At 34.5% G+C, this 18,908-nt stretch overlaps 2 protein-coding genes across 3 annotated transcripts in view; one reads left to right on the plus strand and one right to left on the minus strand.

The window, feature by feature from the left end:
• Positions 1 to 3,217, plus strand: part of baiap2l1b (BAR/IMD domain containing adaptor protein 2 like 1b) — an 82,571-nt gene extending 79,354 nt beyond the window's left edge. For both annotated transcript variants that reach the window (XM_022673275.2, XM_022673284.2), the window contains exon 14: positions 392 to 3,217. In XM_022673275.2, coding sequence (XP_022528996.2) covers positions 392 to 464 — 73 coding nt within the window. In that variant the 3' untranslated portion in view covers positions 465 to 3,217. The remainder of the gene's footprint in view (positions 1 to 391) is intronic.
• A 4,978-nt stretch (positions 3,218 to 8,195) lies between these two features.
• bri3 (brain protein I3) lies at positions 8,196 to 17,647 on the minus strand. The gene is made up of 3 exons (XM_022673268.2): positions 17,140 to 17,647; positions 14,643 to 14,763; positions 8,196 to 9,327 (listed from the first exon to the last, which is right to left on the minus strand). Exons 1-3 carry the CDS (start codon positions 17,285 to 17,287, stop codon positions 9,195 to 9,197), a joined length of 402 nt encoding a protein of 133 aa, XP_022528989.2. The 5' UTR covers positions 17,288 to 17,647; the 3' UTR covers positions 8,196 to 9,194.
• Positions 17,648 to 18,908: the final 1,261 nt, after the last annotated feature.

Below are 18,908 nucleotides of genomic sequence, written 5' to 3' on the forward strand. Positions count from 1 at the left end.
GTGGCAGTGGACAAATAGAACTCAGAGATGTGCTTCCAGACGGGAATAAAATTACCGCAGCAAAAAATAATAGGTAATTCAGCCTGAGAAAAACACACACATGGTTGTTCCGGACAGGAATAAAATCACAGAGGATCACGCATAAAAGAAAAAAATTACCCCAGGACTCCATGAGAAACTAATCCCATCTAGATGAGGCTTTAGAGCTCAAAGCTCTTATGGTGTTGGTCAAACCTTTTTTCTTTACCCCCTTTATTAAACTCTGTAGCTCTTTTCAAAACCCTTTTGTGCAGTTTATCTCCTTACTATTACTATTTATAATACTAAAGTCCAAGTTTAAAACTTGTCTGTAATAATAATACTGTGTTTTTTTTTTTCGTCCTTCCCACAGTGGAGGGAATCCCTTCGCTACAGTGAAGCTGAGGCCCACCGTTACCAACGACAGATCGGCTCCCCTCATCTGATCATCATTCATCACCCGGACCACCGTCGTCCAGCCCACGGCCGTCATCAGCAGCTCCAGCAGACCGACAGCGTCTTTATCTGCGAATGACTGAATCGCATAAAAGCTTTGAAATTGGCTTCAGTGGATATGGACCATGAGACTCCACTAGAGACGCCACTTAGATTTTAACCAGCGCTTGCTCACTGCACACAATCACCACGAGATGACAAACTACACACTTATTTATGTACCTTTTATAAGCCAATATGCATTCAATTTTATCTTTTTTCACTCACATTGTTAGAGATGTTTGACTGTACTGCTGAAAGAAAGGAGAAGACCTCTCAGTCCCAGACATTACGAGCGAGAGCAGAGATAGACCTCTACTAGAAATCTGCTAGATCTACTCCTATAATCTAGTGACTAAAAAAGCTGAATAATTTGTCCCGGGTCTTTAACGCTTAGCCGAGAGCCTGACGTTTGCTTTTACGTTGTGTGAATAGAAAGCTGTACATACCGTGTGTGGAGATGGACTGGAATCCAGCTTGTTGTAATTACTTGTTGAGATTTTCCTGTTGCCATAGGACAGTTGATGAATGTAGGCTGGAGAGAGACACTGAATTTTGCGGAATTTTGAGTCCTGATTAGTGTTGTAGTTGTCGTTTTTCAAGAGTGTATCTTCTCCCAAACTGGTAATATTACGAGAAAACTATTTAAACTGTTTGTGTGATGCGTTCTGGTCAATTCAGCAAAAAACTAAAATGTTTACTCTTCACTCTTTGAAACAAAGGTGCTACAAAGGATTTCGTCAAGCAATGCAATAAAACAGAGGTTCTTAACCTTTTTCACTGTTCGCCTCTTTTTAGGATGAAAAATATGTAGCGACCGTCTTCTCAAAAAACAAATAATTTGCAGTGCTGCTTTGTAAAAATACAAAAATAATATTTTTTCTTAATGTAATGGTTCAGCCTGCATTGAGGCACTAGTGCATCTCAGATTTTATTTTCCAGCAGGATTTGGCACACGGCCCACACTGGAAAAAAAAGTACCAATTGTTCTTATATAGTGTTCACATTTTCTGAGACACTGATTTTTGGGTTGTCATTGGTTATAAATAATAATTATCAACAATAAGAGATATAAACACTTAAAATAGATCACTCTGTGTGTAATACATCTATATGAGTTTCACATTTTGATCTGAATTACTTATAAATACTTTTTTATCATTGAAAGTAACTTTTTTAATGATATTCTCATTTTTTGGGATGCACTAGTAATGTGTTATGCATTACTGTGTCTGTATTTATTTTTCAGATAAATAAGAGACAAAATTCCTGATTCACAGTGAATTCTAGATTAAGGTTCTTTATACTCAAACGTATCCTCCAAAAATTATTCTTCGGGGTAACAGACTGGGTCTTCTATTCTATCTTCTATCTCTCAAAAAAACCCTTTGTAGCACCTTTGTTTGTACAACCCCAAATCAGAAAAGTAGGAGCAGTGTGAAGAATGCTAGTTAATATGGCTTTTATATGATGGCAGACAGCATGAGCCCAAATATATTTTATGATTTGTCTGGTCAACATTTCATTTATTAATATAAACACATTCCTGCATTTTAGACCCCTAACACAATCCAGATACATAAGGCACAGCAGATCAAAAAGCGCATTAGTAAGGAACAGGGGTGTTTCCATGTTTCTCTTCTAACTGTACGTCCACACCGAACGCGATAAAATCGCTCTGTCGCCTGTCCAACAGGCGATGAGTTGCTTGGGGGCGTGTCTCATTTAGAACAAGCTGTCGCTGGTGGGCGTTTTCCAAATATGACACATACAGAAACAATGGTTCAGCCTATCTACACAATTCCTAAACCACAGTCGTACAGACGTTTCACAAACAATAAATCTTTATATCTTTTATAACTACTATTAAGTACAATTATTTAACATAAAATATTTCATATTACAATAAATGGGTTTACTTAAATACAATATTTTTTTTCCTTAATGTAGTAAATAATTCTCTTAATTTATATATATTTTATATTTTTAAAATAATTTAAAATATTGTTAACTTAATGTAATAAATAATTCCTTGGATGCAATTAATATGTTTGCTTAAATATAGTAAATCATCCTCTTGATTTAATAAACAGTTTTTATTTTAATTTAATAATTCCCTCAGTTTTAATAGATCTTTCTGATAAATATAATACATATTTCCCTCAGTTTTAATAAATTGTTCTGTTAATTTAATGAATAATTCTCTCAATTTTAAAAAATTGTTCTGTTAATTTAATGAAAAATTCCCTCATTTTTAATAAATTGTTAAGTTAAATTTAATAAATACTTTCTTTAGTTTTGATAAATAGTTACGTTAACTTTAATAAATAATTCCCTTTGTTTCAATAAAAAGTTCTGTTAATTTAATAAATGATTCCCTTAGTTGTCATAAATCATTCTGTTAATTTAATAAAAAAAAAATCCTCAGTTTTAAAATATAGTTTTCTATTAAATAAGGTAATTCTCTAAGGATTTACTTCTGGTTAGTAGTATAGTGGGGTACCTCAGATCAGCTCAGTTCAGTTCTGTTCCCACTCTCCGTTTTGCTGGCAGAATAAATCTTCAGTAGGAACCGAAAATCAGAGCAGCGACTGCCTCCGGCTGCTTTGTCGCTTGCGTCGCGTTTGGTGTGGACACAGGGTAACTCAGCAGTTCTTGCTGCTGGGGGTGCCTAAGTAAACAAAACTGTAATTCCAAAAAAAAACACTTTATTTTAAAGTGAAAAGAGTGCTGTATGTTAATTTACACAGACTTCTCTCCTGAAAACTGTTTATTTGGGTGAGTAAAGCTCTTCCGTTTATTTACAGTAAGCTTATAATTCCAGAATTTTGTCCAAGGCAAGCGCTAGCTGCAGTTAGCGAGCGCTTAGCCAGCCTCGGTTAGCAGCAGCGCTAGCCAGCCCCAGTTAGCGCTAGTAAATGCCGCCCGATAGCGGTAGACTGAGGAACCCGGAGTGCTCCGGTAACCCACAGTGCTATCAGCTAGCGTTTTCTTTCCTATATAGCTTGTTTTAACACAATAAACACGCAGGCTACAGTCCAATATACTCGCCTCTGAACGGTGACAGAGCTAGCACTGCAGTTAGCGGCTAATGCTAATACTGCAGCACCCAGCCTTAGTGCTGGAAAAAGCTTTACTGAAAACTTGCTGTTATAATGCTCCACTTCAGCAGAGTGAATTTACTGCTCCTTACTACCTGTGTGGTAGTATTCGTACATAATGTAGACCAGATTATAAAACGCACTGATGATTTTTGGGCTCAGAGGCTTCTGGGAAGAACCATCACATTTTTTTTTTTTGTCAAATGAGTCAGTGTTCTGGGTATTTTTTTTTTTTTTTTTATAAAAATGATTGGCATGTGCTTTGGACCAAAGATGAAAAGTACCATCCAGCCAAAAAACAGGGTCTGCAATGAAACATAGACTTTTACTTACCAACTAAAAGAGGTTGACTAGACAAACCATGAAATATCTTGGGTTCATAATGTCTGCAATGAAATAAAAGTCATAAATCTTCAGCATTTTTCTTACTGTACCATTTTTTTTCTTTATTTGTGGCTGTAGGAGTGTGTATGTATAAGCATTTGCTTTTTGAAATGAATTGACGAGATGTTGATATGACAGCGATGGTATTATCTTATTTATAATTTCCAGCACCGTGGCTGATGGGACAGTAGGATTACAGATGATGTGTTCTGAATGCTTGTGATATGAGTGTTTATAGAATATGAAGCTCTCCTTATACTGTATAGAGAGACTATACACTATGGAAGCATTCCCGAATAGTATTTTTCTACTGTTTTTTTTTTGTTGTCAGAGACGACTTATATTTGCCTTAATTTAACACATTTTGATCTCCTCTCAGCATCACTGGACGTGATTTATCTCTCTCGGTGTCTGCGGTGCAGCAGTGTATACACACTGTCTCCGGGAGCCACTTTGATGAAACTGACCTTATAATTATGTACAATAGGCAGTAATTGCACTTCAGGGAAGCTGTTCATTTACCGTTATAGAAACGCACTTCTTTATCCTGCTGCAGCCCCTCTTCCCTTGGCCTTTGGATCACTGCTGTATAAAAATAAAAAAGGTTTTATTTCTGGACCTCTGTGCTATTTATACTTCCCTTTTTACACACACAGCAGCGCCTGTAAAGCAGAATAGTAACAGTAAGTAGTGTTTGTGTTAGAGACAAAATGTGGAAGTGAATCTCTGAAGTTTAAGCTCAACAATTTATACTAGTGCATCTTAAAAAAATGAAATATCATTGAAAAGTCACTTTATTTCAGTAATTCAGTTCAAAATGGGAAACTCATATATTATATAGATGTATTACACACAGAGTGAACTATTACAGCCAATGAAAACCCAACAATCAATGTCTCAGAAAATTCTAACATTATATTAGACCAATTGGTACTTTTGGCAGTGTGGGCAATGTGCCAAGTCCTGCTTGAAAATGAAATCCACATCTCCATAAAAGTCGTCAGCAGAGGGAAACGTGAAGGGCTGTAAGATTTTCTGGGAAAACACTGCACTGACTTTAGACTTGATAATAAAACACAGTGGATCAACACCAGCAGATGACAGACATGTCTCTCCAAACCATCACTGATTGTAGAAGATTGTAGACCTCAAGCAGTTTGGACTGTGTGTCTCTCCACTCCTCCTCCAGACTCTGCTCCCTTGATTTACAAATGAAATGTAAAATTTACTGATGGTCAGTGATGGTTTGGAGAGACATGTCATCTGCTGGTGTTGATCCACTGTGTTATATCAAGTCCAAAGTCAGTGCAGTGTTTTCCCAGAAAATCTTACAGCACTTCATGCTTCCTTCTGCTGACTTTTAACTTTTATGGAGATGCGGATTTCATTTTCCAGCAGGACTTGGCACACTGACCACACTGCCAAAAGTACCAATTGGTCTTATATAATATTCACATTTTTATGAGACACTGATTTTCGGTTTATAATCATCAACAACAAAATAAATAAACACTTAAAATAGATTACTGTGTGTGTCATACATCTATATAATATACACATTTCACATTTTGAAAAGAAATTACTGAAATAAAGTAACTTTTCAAGGATATTCACATTTTTGGAGATGAACTAGTACACTGCCTGGCCAAATAAAGGTCAGCACATGGATTTAACAAAGCAAGTATGTGAGTCTCCCATTGAATAATTACTGCATGGGTGATTATATTTCACCTGGCAACAAGTTATTTAACAATAGCTGATGCAGGGAGTAGCTTCTCACTTGTTAAACAACTGTGTGGAAAGACACATCTGTCAAGACTTCTTTTTATTTGTGCATCTGTGCACTGTGCATCTAAACACACTCGCAAATTTAATATTGTAGCAGTGATATAACACACAACGCAGCATTCATAGAATTTTTATTTACATTACCTCTCATATAAAAAGTCAGAACCGATCATAACAGCGTGCGTAGTGTTCTAAAGCAGATCAATTTCCCCGACTATGCTTAATTACATCATGAAGAACAATGGCAAAGACATTATGACTTGAATAAAAAACAAAAAAAAAAAACACTGGTACACATTCATTCCAGACTGATTGTCGTTGATTGGAAGAGGAACTGAACCTGTTCTGCCGCAGAGTTCAGCAAAACTGTGCATAAAAAAACAGAACAACTTCTAGACAGTTCTATGTGACTGTGTAATTGTACCACCTTTTTTTTTATGTTTCAGATCAGCTGTTGGAAGGGTTGACAGGTTTTACAGAACACAGAAATTATATTTTATCAGAAAATAAGAGAAAATGCAGGCAAATCTGATAAGTTCTATAATATATAACTAGATAAAAGCAAGTTGTTGGTTTAATACTCTTAAAAATTTTAGATGTTTTTAAAAACATGCCAGAAACGGCAATACATTTGCTATTATGTTAAAATGAACTGAAATATACATTTTACTTGCCGACCTTTACACAAATCCAAAAAAAAAAAAACCTTTAAGACTGCTTAAATGACTAAATGAGAATTATATTTAAGTAACTTAATGTTTTTTTTTTGGCCAAAACCTGCCCAACCCATCCAACAGCTGTTTTAATGAAGGTTCAATGCTGCAGTCCATTTAAACTCGGAATTTCAGAATGGAATTGGAACAAATCCAAAAAAGATGGATTTTCTATTTGGAAAGTTGGAAGAGCTTTGCCAACCACAAGTCCAGAATCAGAGATAAAGCAGTAGTTTAACTCTGTATAAACTAAATAATTAACTCTGTAAATTATTAAGAATATTTAGAGAGAACTTTCAAAAAATATACTAAATAAATCAAATAACATTTTCAACAAGTTCTATATGTATATATATATATATATATATATATATACGTATATATATATATATATATATATATATATATATATATACGTATATATATATATATATATATATATATATATATATATATATATACGTATATATATATATATATATATATATATATATATATATATATATATATATATATATATATACGTATATATATATATATATATATATATTTATATATATATATATATATATATATATATACGTATATATATATATATATATATATATATTTATATATATATATATATATATATATATATATATTATATATTTATATATATATATATATATATATATATATACGTATATATATATATTTATATATATATATACGTATATATATATATTTATATATATATATACGTATATATATATATTTATATATATATATATATATATATATATATACGTATATATATATATATATATATACGTATATATATATATACGTATATATATATATAAATATATATATATACGTATATATATATATAAATATATATATATACGTATATATATATATATATATATATATATATATATAATATATATATATATATATATATATATATATATATATATATATATAAATATATATATATATATATATATATATATATACGTATATATATATATATAAATATATATATATACGTATGTGTATATATATTATTGTATATATATATATAAGCAAGTGTATTATTGCTTATATATATATATATATATATATATATATATATATATATATATATATATATATATATATATATATATATATATATATATATATATATATATATATAAGCAATAATACACTTGCGGTTTGTGCTATAATGTGTAATATTGGTCTGCGTCTCGTGCCTACGACCACAGCACAGCAGGGCCAATATTACACTTTATAGCACGAACCTCGAGTGTGTTATTGTGATTATACCACAGTTCCATTATTGCTGTTTACTAAAAGATTTTGAGTTAAAGAGGAGGAGAAAATATGATTGTTTCGTTATAAACACTCCGTGAGTTAAAATTAGTTCAGAAGCTGCGCTGTTTGGCTGCTAAGCGCTGCATCGTTGCTAGGCTACCTGTATGTAGTAATACACGGAGAGCTTCAGTTACAGTGCATTACCAGCTGATAGCGGCACTCATAGAACGCCGCTCAGCCAATCACACTGCAGGTTCGGAACTAACTGTGGTATAATTTGCAATATATCGCAATATACTGATTTGTAACCCCTGTATTGTGATACACATTGTATAATATCATATTGTATCACCTGCTTTTTGCCAATACACAGCCCTATGCCTTATAAACTCCACAGTGTGTACATCCAGTGAGCTTTTAGCTCAGTCTGAAGGTAAATGGCACTAAAACAATGTTCTATAAAAACAGGGTTCCTTTTGAGAAGAAGATCCTGTTGAGAAGAATGAATGAATGAATAATTAAATGAATGAAGAGAAGGTGGTTTGGTCTTCTAAAAGACAGATAATGTGATTAAAACATGGGTGAGAAATACAAGACAAGGCTGACTCGATTATAAAACTAATAATGTGGCACCGATTTCCGTCCCATACAAGCGAAAGCACCAGGCAGCGCAGGTACGTACGTACATCCTCATCGCTTACGTCCAGACGACGGAGGTAAAGAAGAAGAAGAAGAAGAAAAAGAAGAAGGAAGAAGGAAGCTGATCAAAAAATGATGGCGTAATTAAAACAAAGCTTCAACAAAGTCTTTGCATCATTTATATTGATGATTTCTCTCAGAAATTCAGAGTCACGAGTCATCAGTAGCAGTTTAAAAAAATTGAGCGTGAGATTTTTGGATATCTTCTCAAGCCAAGTCCCTTTATGGTCTCCATGCTTCTGCAGCCAACAGTTCATATAAAAGTCATGGTCATCGTAAAGGCACCAGTGATTGGATGACGGAGGTCTGGCTGGCATGGTACTTAAAAAAAAATAATAAAACATCAAAAATGGAAATCAACAGTTTTAAAAGTGCGTGAATAAGCTGTGTGAGTCTTTTCACGTTTACTATTCTCTCATAGACAAAGAGAAATTAAAAAGAATAAAAATACAAAAAAACAACAGAACCATGCAGTTGGTTGGCTGTTCCTTCCTCACGATTACTGTAGATTATCATAGTACATAACCTGTGCAATTATTATATAATTTTTGTATGGCATAAAATAGATGCTAAAAAAAATAAAGCATGGATTAAAAGAAAATTTGAAGAAAAAAAAAAGGAAAAAATATATATTTTTTTAAATCAAGCGATGGTCGTTGGGCCCAATCAAAGTGGCGCTTGCAGTTTGGTCCCTCTAGCCAAAAGTAGCTCCGCAGTTGGGGCACCTCCGCTGCCGCAGGGCCAGGCAGAAGAGGATGCCCAGGGGGAAGAACAGGATGGCGCACATGATGCCCAGACAGGTGAAGTCGTCCTCCAGTACCCCAACCCTGCAAACAGAAGAGAGAGGAAAGCACAGCGCTGTTATTAATCTGTAGAACCCGGATTATTACTCCTACACCTGTGGAAATTGGCCTTCCAAACTGGGAAGAAAATTTGGTAGTAACATTTTTAATGGATTTTCTTTATTTAAGATATAAAAGCTGTAAAAAAACAGAAGGTTGCATTGCTGTTTGTCACACAAACATCTTGCAAATTTACCACAGTAAATTCAGACCATTTCTAGTTAAGAAATTATTGCAAAAATGTAAGCAACTACTGCTAGATTTCAAATTATGTTAAAATAAATTAATCTATTTTAGTAATTCAGTTCAAAGTGTGAAATTAATCTATTATATAGATGTGTTTCACACAGAGTGATCTATTTAAAACGTTTATTTATTTTATTGTTAATGATTGTGGCTTCCAGCTAGTAAAAACTAAAACTAAAAAAATTATATAAAACCATTTGGTACTTTTTGCAGTGTGGGCAGTGTGTCAAGTCCTGCTGGACAATGAAATCCACATCTCCATAAAAGTTGTCAGCAGAGGGAAGCATGAAGTACTGTAAGATTTTGTGGGAAAACAAAACTGTTCTGACTTAGACTTGATAATAAAACACAGTGGATCATCACCAGCAGATGACATGACTCTCCAAACACACCATCACTGATCATCAGTATATTTTACATTTCATTTGTAAATCAAGGGAGCAGAGTCTGGAGGAAGAGTGGAGAGAAACACAGTCCAAACTGCTTAAGGTCTTGTGTGAAGTTTCCACCAATCAGTGATGGTTTTGAGGGTCATGTCATCTGCTGGTGTTGATCCACTCTGGTATAAGTGCTAGTAGTAAATTGGAAGAATCTGGAGTAAATGTAAAAAAGGCCAGATCTATGATCTCTAACAGAAACGGTGATCAGAGTCCAAAAGTTAAAGCTACTGTAACCAGTTTAAACACACTGATTCTATTTGCTCTGGACTGAACTGAGAGTGACATCAGGAATGTCATGAGCTTCCTGCATCATGACTGGGCTGATTTATCACTGATCCGCAGTGTGACTCTGAGCGTGACCCGGCTTTCACTCAATCACATGAACAACACTGAGAATGTCACAATTGCACACAAGCGTAACACTGCTGAGATCACCGCTGATTCACCACGACTCTTAGACTGTGTATCAGAGGGGAACTGAACACAATTTAGTCATTTATACAGATTAACATACTGCTGGGAGGTTAACTGAATTAATGTGATTTTTATATATATTTTAAAGTCTGTTTTAGTGTTTTAGTTGTGATTTTTTAAAATAGGACAATTGGGATTGTACATGTTTACATATAGAAGCTGTCAGAGAGAAAATCTTAGTAAATAATCTAAACTTTTTCATATGACTCATTTTAACACAGTTACAAATAACAAATGTACACTACCAGTCATAAGACTGGACACACCTCTTCTCATTTCTTTCTTTTAATTTATTTTTTTACTTTATAAATTTAATATTAAAAGCTATGTTAAAGCTATACAGGAACACATGTAGAATTATTATGTACAAAAAGTGTTTAACAATCCAGAATATGTTTTTTTTTTTACTTTAGATTCTTCTAAGTAGCACATTTAGTTTTAAAGACAGATCTGCACACTCTTGGTATCCTTTACACTGTGAAGCTCCAGCTCATCTCAAATCACCATCTCAGTTAATCAGGTTTAGGTCAGGAAATTTTAGGCACCAGACGGCTCCGTTTTGTGCCTGTGTGAAACTAAACCAAACAGTGCGAGTAAACAAACTAATCAACTGATCTGGACCATACAAACCAACTACAGGTCACACATATCCCACAGGTCAGTGCTATGTTCTTAATGATTCTTTTCCCATAACTCCTGACATGTTAGTATGTATATGTAGTAATATGAGGATTATGAAACGAACACGTGTACACAATCATTCAGACGTCTGTATTTCTGTCTGAAGTCTGGTGTTCTGCTTGGTAAACAAGATAAGTGAACTTTCCATGAACTCCTGCCCTACAGCTTTTCAAGATATGGAATCTGGAGAATACAATTTATAAATATTTCCTACCTAAAGTACCAGTGAAAAGTTTGAACACCTTTTTGTTCAATATTTTTCCTTATTTATTTGTATATTTTTGCATATACATTTGTATATTGTTTTTTCCATTATAGATTAATATTAAAGATAAACAATTAACAGACATATATGTAATTATGTAGTAAAATGTAAAATAAAAAAAAAGTATTTGTCCTCCACAAACCCCTGAACTAAACCTGAACTGAGATGGTGATTTGAGGTGATTTGAGATGAGTTGGAGCTTGAGTTAATCAAACTCTGGAATACTGTAAAATAAATCTACGGACAGTTTTGCCCACCCCTAGTTCCAATACTAATATAATAATAATTCATTTAAAAGCACAGCAATGAAAAACCAAATCAAACCAACACATCAAGGTCTTAAAAAAGGCCTTATTTCTATAGAGATAAATGTGTGAGAAAGCTCCAGAAACTCAGCGTGGGCTGCCTGACTGCTGGCCTCATTCAAATGTCTGTCATGTGCTCGACAGGGCTGACAGGAAGAGGAGCCTGTGGTCATAATCCACAGCGACAGTCAGCAACTTCCCACCTGAAACCTCTTCCCTTCTATTCTCTTTCTCAATATGAGGAAATGAAGCTCTTTAAAGTTTACCAGCAGATCTCGCAATAAATATTCAACCAGAAACCAAAGGTCATCAAGAATCAACACCATACCTGTCAAGTTTTGGACTTAAAAATAAGGGATTTTTTCCGCCGCCCCAACAGCCCAAACAAGAAAAAAAAAAAAAATAAAATATATATATATATATATATATATATATATATATATATATATATATATATATTTTTTTTTTTTTATATATATATATATATATATATATATATATATATATATATATATATATATATATATATATTTTTTTTTTTTTTTTTATTTAATAGATTTAAAATTGAAATTGAAGGGTGCACAAATTTACAAATATATTCCATAAGTAAATAATAGTCCTAAGGGGCCTACACAATTAATAATCTTTCATTAATACTTCTTTCTATCGTTCAGTCCACTCCTGATCAGTTCAGTTAATTTCAGCCCTCTCTGAAATTTTCTCTCTCTCTCCAGCTCAACCATCTCTTCTACCCCTTCTAAATAATACATTACATTACATTATAATACATTACCACAATACTTGAGATTTAAACAAATTCTAACAAACCCTAAAACTAGCCCTGAACTAATAGAGTTTGGAAATGATAGTTATTGGCTGATCAGGCACATCAGGGCAGGGCATTATATATATATGTAGATTTTTCTCAAACCCTGAATATCTATCTAGCTAAAGTTAAGCTAACTGAGTCACAAGCTGTATTTTATTAAACACACAGTGGGTTTAATTTGTGTTTTGATTCAGAGAAGAGTCTTTTTAACCAGCTATCAGAAACAATCTCATCACAGTTTACATGGTTAATTACCTTTCTTTTAGAAAAATCTCCGTATATCCAGATTAGTTTTAACGACAGCTGCTCCGACTAGCTGCCTGAACTCACAGCGAGGGGAGGGGCGGGGCTTCCCGCACACTAAACTGCGCTCCGCAAAACCAGCTATCTGATTGGCTGGACTTTCTCCTTGAACCGGCTCCACGATTGGTTAAGAGACACACAGCGGTCAGTGCATTGTCGCCTGTGGCCTATATATTTTTTTATTTAGTATAATACGGGAAATTTACGGGAAAATACTAATACGGGAGGACGGCGGGAAAGAGGAGTAAAATACGGTAGTTTCCCGGCCAAAACGGGAGACTTGACAGGTATGATCAACACGCTTATTTACCTACCTGCAGATTTACACAAACATCGCCCAAACATGACCCAAACACCACGCAATCATCATCCAATCATCGCCAAAACATTGCCAAAACATCCCCAAAAATCACTCAATCACCCAATCGCACAAACATCACTCAATCATCACCCAACCAAAACATCACCCAACCAAAACATCACCCAACCAAAACATCACCCAACCAAAACATCACCCAACCAAAACATCACCCAACCTGGGCTGTTTGATAAACTTCATACACCATTATTAATTTTAAATGGCAAGAACAGCTGTCATTTTTTTGTAGAAAACGTTTCTAGAAAAACTTGAAAAATTTAGTCTATATATTGCTCAGCTCTACAGCAAGTGTACATACATAGTAAAACATTTATAATCTGGTAATCTTGTCTCACTGCATAATCTAGAAGCCAGCGCACCTGTTTTAAAATGAGTTATGAAAGTATGAAGTGGAACCGGATCTGCAGAAAGACCAGGTGTGTTTTTTCCCATAGATTAAAAATAATAACAGCTTTCAATTCATGCTGAGTAATAATGCAGAACTGACCAAAACACAGTCCACAATATATGTACATTAACTTGAATTACCATATTTTACGCACTATAAGGCGCACTTAAAAACTTTTAATTTTCCCAAAAATCATCAGTGCGCCTTATAATCCGGTGCATTTTATATATGTATTTCACCAGTCAGGTATTACAGAGCAGTAAAGCCACTGCAGTGAAGTACAGTGCAAGGCTGGAGTAATATTAGCATTAGCTGCTATCCGTGATAAGTGCTAGCTCTTTCACCGTTCATTGATGAATATTATCAGCCACTAGCCTGCTGCTAACGCCAGATAGCACTGCTGGGGCAATATTAGTAAAAGTAAAGTAAATAAAAGTGCTAGCTCTTTCAGAGTTGAGTTTATCGGACTGTAGTCTGAGTGTTTACCATGTTAAAACAAGCTACGTTGGATGAATCGCTAGCTAATATCACCCTGGCTTACTGGAGCACTCAGGGTTTCTCAGTGTAGCGCTAACTGTGGCTGGAAATCTAATCTTAATTAGATTTTTTTCCTCAAATAAACAGCTTTCATCAGGGAAATCTGTGTAGATTATATACTATACATACAGCGCTCACTACATTTTTTTAAAGAATTACAGTTTTGTTTATTAAACTAAGCTTAGCTTTTCAGCTTTACTGCTGAATAAAAAGGGAAACATGGCGACATCCCTGTTCCTTACTAGTGTCACATCATTTTATAATTAATCAGACACAAATTCCCCTGCTGTGGGATTAAGTAAAGCTAATCTTATATTATCAAGGTTCTGTTTAAAGAACAACATGATGCTCTTTGTGTAACAGTGAGCATGAGTAATGAACTCTCATGCCCTAAATCTGAAATACTGACTTGTTTTTTTAGGAGTTACAGTGTTACAGAATAAGTGTTCTCACCTGCAGGCTGGACATCCTCCCACCACCACTACAGAGGGCTGGATGATTGTGTAGGTGCTGGTATAGTTGGGCTGCTGGCCGATAGCAGCGGCCGGGGGAGCAGCAGCTGCTGCTGCAAAGCCTTAAAAAAGAGGAACAGTGTTTTTTTTTTTTTTTAAATGATTTAACCCTTCCTTCTTTAACTTCTGCATATTTACGGTCTATCTCTGGCATGTATGTATGTATGTATGTATGTATGTATATATATATTTTAGAGAATATATCTTCCAAAGAAAAGTAACAATAGTACTGCTGTCAATCGATACAAAAAATAATCTGATTAATCACAACTGTGTTCTGTGACTAAATGCAGTTAAATCACTTTTTTCTAAGGTTCTAATTTTGGATATTTAAATGTAGGCCTAAATAAAATAATCACTGTTAAAATTATGAATTTTATTTGAGACAGTAATAACAGTGTAGTTTGCTTTAGGCCTGGAAGACTGGAGCCCTTTTCATTTTTTTTACTATAATAATATCTCTGAGTAGTTTTGATGCTTTACATTTTAATGTGTTGAGTTACTGAGATGGAGAGCTTTAACAGAGTTAATGCATACTAGACAGAGAGAGCACACATAAAAAGCAAACTTTTTTTCTAAACTGGACAGTAAAGAATGTTGTGTTATGCCTTTGACTTCTGAAATGAGAATATGCAGCACCCAGCAAACGGTACTTTATGCTTTAATTTATACTGCAGTTAATTAAAGGTACTCATTCTTAAGATAACCCACTTCTAATTTGTATTCATACCCAAGTAAGAACCTCTGCTCACATGGTTTTATTCATTATTGTCATTGTTATTGTTACATATTATTATTAGTCCGAATATAAGCGTGATATTTGATCATTCAAATTAAGTAAAAGGCCTTTTAGATAAGCTTTAAGATGAAACTAGGCTAAATCTGAATGGATTTACACTGCTCATAAAAAGCAGGAAATGTGTCTTAGTCACGGCTGCCCCATGACACCAGTGGAAAGTGAAAGCACACCCAACTCAGACAGAAGCAGCCAGAACACTGGCTGTGTGGCCTAACAGTGTTTCATAACAACTGGTCACATCAGATTAAAAAAACAGAGCTGTGGTTGAATCAAATCAAAGCCCCTCTCAGCAAAAAAAAAAAAAACAAACACATGACAACGAATGTTAAGGGATGCTTCTGTAACTGAAACACTGAGGAGCGGGCTTATCTATTGGAAAAGTTACACTTTTTTGTGTAAAATTAGAGTTTTGTCACCAAAGCAAAATTAAAATGGACAAGTAAAATGTCGGATGACACTGTTTTCTATTATCATCCGATAGCAATATATTCTGGTATCATCATGTATCCCCAATAGTTTATCGTCAAAAAATGTATATTAATAATTATTGTTTTGATCATCAATTTGGACACAATCCTCAAAAGTTTGCTCATAGTTAGATGAAGTCAGGTCACATGTTTCTTCCAGTCTATGTACAAAACTCATATTTATACTAAATAAAATGTTTAAATGTGTTATTTGTTTAATTAATTTTAAAAATGTAAATGTTTTGTCATATACAGCTCTGTAAAAAAAAAAAGTAAGAGACCACCTTAAAATTTAGTTTCTCTGATTTTACCATATTTTTTTTACCAATATAATTATGTCATCAAACCAAGCTGAACTGCCTGAATGTTTGCACCAGGAGTGGCATAAAGTTATCCAAAAGCAGTGTGTAACACTGGTGGAGGAGAACATGCCAAGATGCATGAAAACTGTGATTAAAAACCGGGTTATTCCACCAAATATTGATTTCTGAACTCTTAAAACTTTATGAATATGAACATTACTTGAGGTCTGAAAGCTCTGTATCTTTTTTGCTATTTCAGCCATTTCTCATTTTCTGCAAATAAATGCTGTTAATGATAATATTTTATTTGGAATTTAGGAGAAATTTTGTCCATAGTTTATAAAATAAAACAATGTTAATTTTACTCAAACATATACCTATAAATGGTAACATCAGAAAAACTATAGAAAATAAAGAAAATGAGGTGGTCTCTTTATTTTTTCAATATTATTGTATTATATAGAGCAGATGGTCCAATTGGCTAATCACAGGTAGGGCAGATTAGGTGCTTCTTGCAGTGTGTGCCAAAAAAAGACGATATTTTATTTTTCCAATTGATATCAGACAATATTTAGAGCTCATGTGCAAATTTAATAAGAAGTAATCTTTTATTCTACTCGACTTGTAATTATACAACATTTTTACATACTGTGATAGTTTTTCTACACTTGATGTTTGATATATCGATATACCGCGATATGTAGAATCGTAACCCTGGTATCGTGATAGGCGGTGATAGGAAGATATATCGTATCGCCAGTCTGTTGGCTGTACACAGTGAGATTAAACGCGGTGCTGATAGTGATACGGCCGGGCGGGCAGGTTACCGGTTCTGTATGTAAAGGCGGGTTTATTAATAGCCAGGCTTACCTTGGGCTGGGGGTGGAGAAGGGTAGGGGTAGGGCGGAGGTGCGAGCCCGGGCGCGGGCGCGTGCGGCGGGATGGCCCCGTACTCGTACGCCCCGGGGACGCTGTTGTAGGCGGGGGGTCTGTCCTGCAGCAGGGGTTTGTTATCCATGTCTGAATTAACTCCGCGGAGAGTTAACCAGCGAGCTCAGCGGAATATTAGTTTTATTAAATACCGGACTCTTCCCTCGCTCCCCGTGAACAAAACACGACGCAGGAACCCGTAACTCCACCGCCCGCCATGCGCCAACTTTCTCCCCGACTGTAGAAGCAGCAGCGCCTCAGATCACCCGTACTGGAGGAGCAAACCGAGCCCTAAAGAACCGACATAGCGACCCGCTCTCCCGCTCCTCTCAGCCGCAGGAGAAACCCCGAAACTCCCTAAACTAACTCTAATAAATCGCTACTCTCGAGCTAGAGTGTCACAAGACACAGCGGTCATGTGATGAAGTGGGACGCGCGCGCCCGCACGGAACAGCGCTTCTTAAAGGTACAGTAGTTGCAGCCGCAGCAGTGCCGCCGCGACAGAGGAGCGCGCGCCGAGGCCACGTCCCAAATACACACACGCAGACGGACAGATAACCTAGACAGCTAGATAACTAGTGGACACTGCCTATGTAGTGACAATAACTGTGTCCCAATTGCATATGAAGCAACTATATATTATTATTAATAGTGCACGTTTTGCGAAGACAATGTTATTTTGAGATACTACGTCAGAATTTTGAGATAATACGACATTATTTTTAGATGATAAGTCATTATTTTGAGAAACCAGATCGTTATTTTAAGAAACCAAGTCGTTATTCTGAGATGCAAAGTCGTTATTTTTAAATATTAAGTTGTTATTTTGAGATACTAAGTCAGTATTTTGAGATACTATGTCATTATTTTAATGTTAATGCTAATGTTTTATTCTAAGAAACTTAATCGGTATTTTAAGATACCAAGTTTTTATTTTGAGATATTTAGTGTTTATTTTGAAATACAATGTCGTAATTTTAAGATGCAAAGTCATTATTTTGAAATACTAAGTCAGTATTTTGAGATAATAAGTCATTGTTTTTAGATGCCAAGTCATTATTTTGAGATGCTAAGTTGTTATTCTGAGAAACTAAATCGTTATTCTCAAGCATCTCAAAATAATGACTTAGTACCAAAATAATGAGATGGCAATTTACTTTATAATGAGAAAAAAAACCTACAGCCTGTTTTTTTTAAGGTGGCGGGATATGCTTCCATGCTCTTGTAAAATTTAAATCGTACATTATTTATTATTTTAATATAATAAGTACAATTTAGAATAAGAATTAATATTTTTAAATAGAAAGTCAGAGCTTTAAACTCATATGTTCTCCTTTTTAGAAGAAACGAGTTTCCATAAAATACTGTAGCAGGATTATTATTTATATATGTTTTATATATAAATAACAATATATAGAACATCATAAATGTTCTATATACAGTATAAATCATGAGAGAGCGAGAGAGAGAGAACCCTAGAATTTCACAACCTACCTAGTGCACCTAGTTTAAGAAATAAGGTGCAATTCCAGCCTCAAATAAATGAGTTCCAGCCTCAAATAAATAGCTTTTATTTTTGTTTATTCTCAGATGAAGGACTGTTTAACACTGTTTAAATTTAATTTCTTTTTTGTTGGAATAAAACCAAGAAAATGATATGATATATGATAATAAAAAGATGGCAGCAGGATCAGACGAGCCTTTGTAGT

Source organism: Astyanax mexicanus, chromosome 19 (genome assembly GCF_023375975.1).
Source record: "Astyanax mexicanus isolate ESR-SI-001 chromosome 19, AstMex3_surface, whole genome shotgun sequence".
Lineage (NCBI taxonomy): Eukaryota > Metazoa > Chordata > Actinopteri > Characiformes > Acestrorhamphidae > Astyanax > Astyanax mexicanus.

Excerpts from the sequence above, each read along its gene's own strand:
- bri3 (XM_022673268.2), bottom strand. The coding sequence starts at position 17,287 with ATGGATAACAAACCCCTGCTGCAGGACAGACCCCCCGCCTACAACAGC. Across the intron at positions 14,764-17,139 it reads TTCTCCACCCCCAGCCCAAG|GCTTTGCAGCAGCAGCTGCT; the intron begins GTAAGCCTGGCT and ends CTCTTTTTTAAG. Across the intron at positions 9,328-14,642 it reads GGAGGATGTCCAGCCTGCAG|GGTTGGGGTACTGGAGGACG; the intron begins GTGAGAACACTT and ends TTCTGTTTGCAG.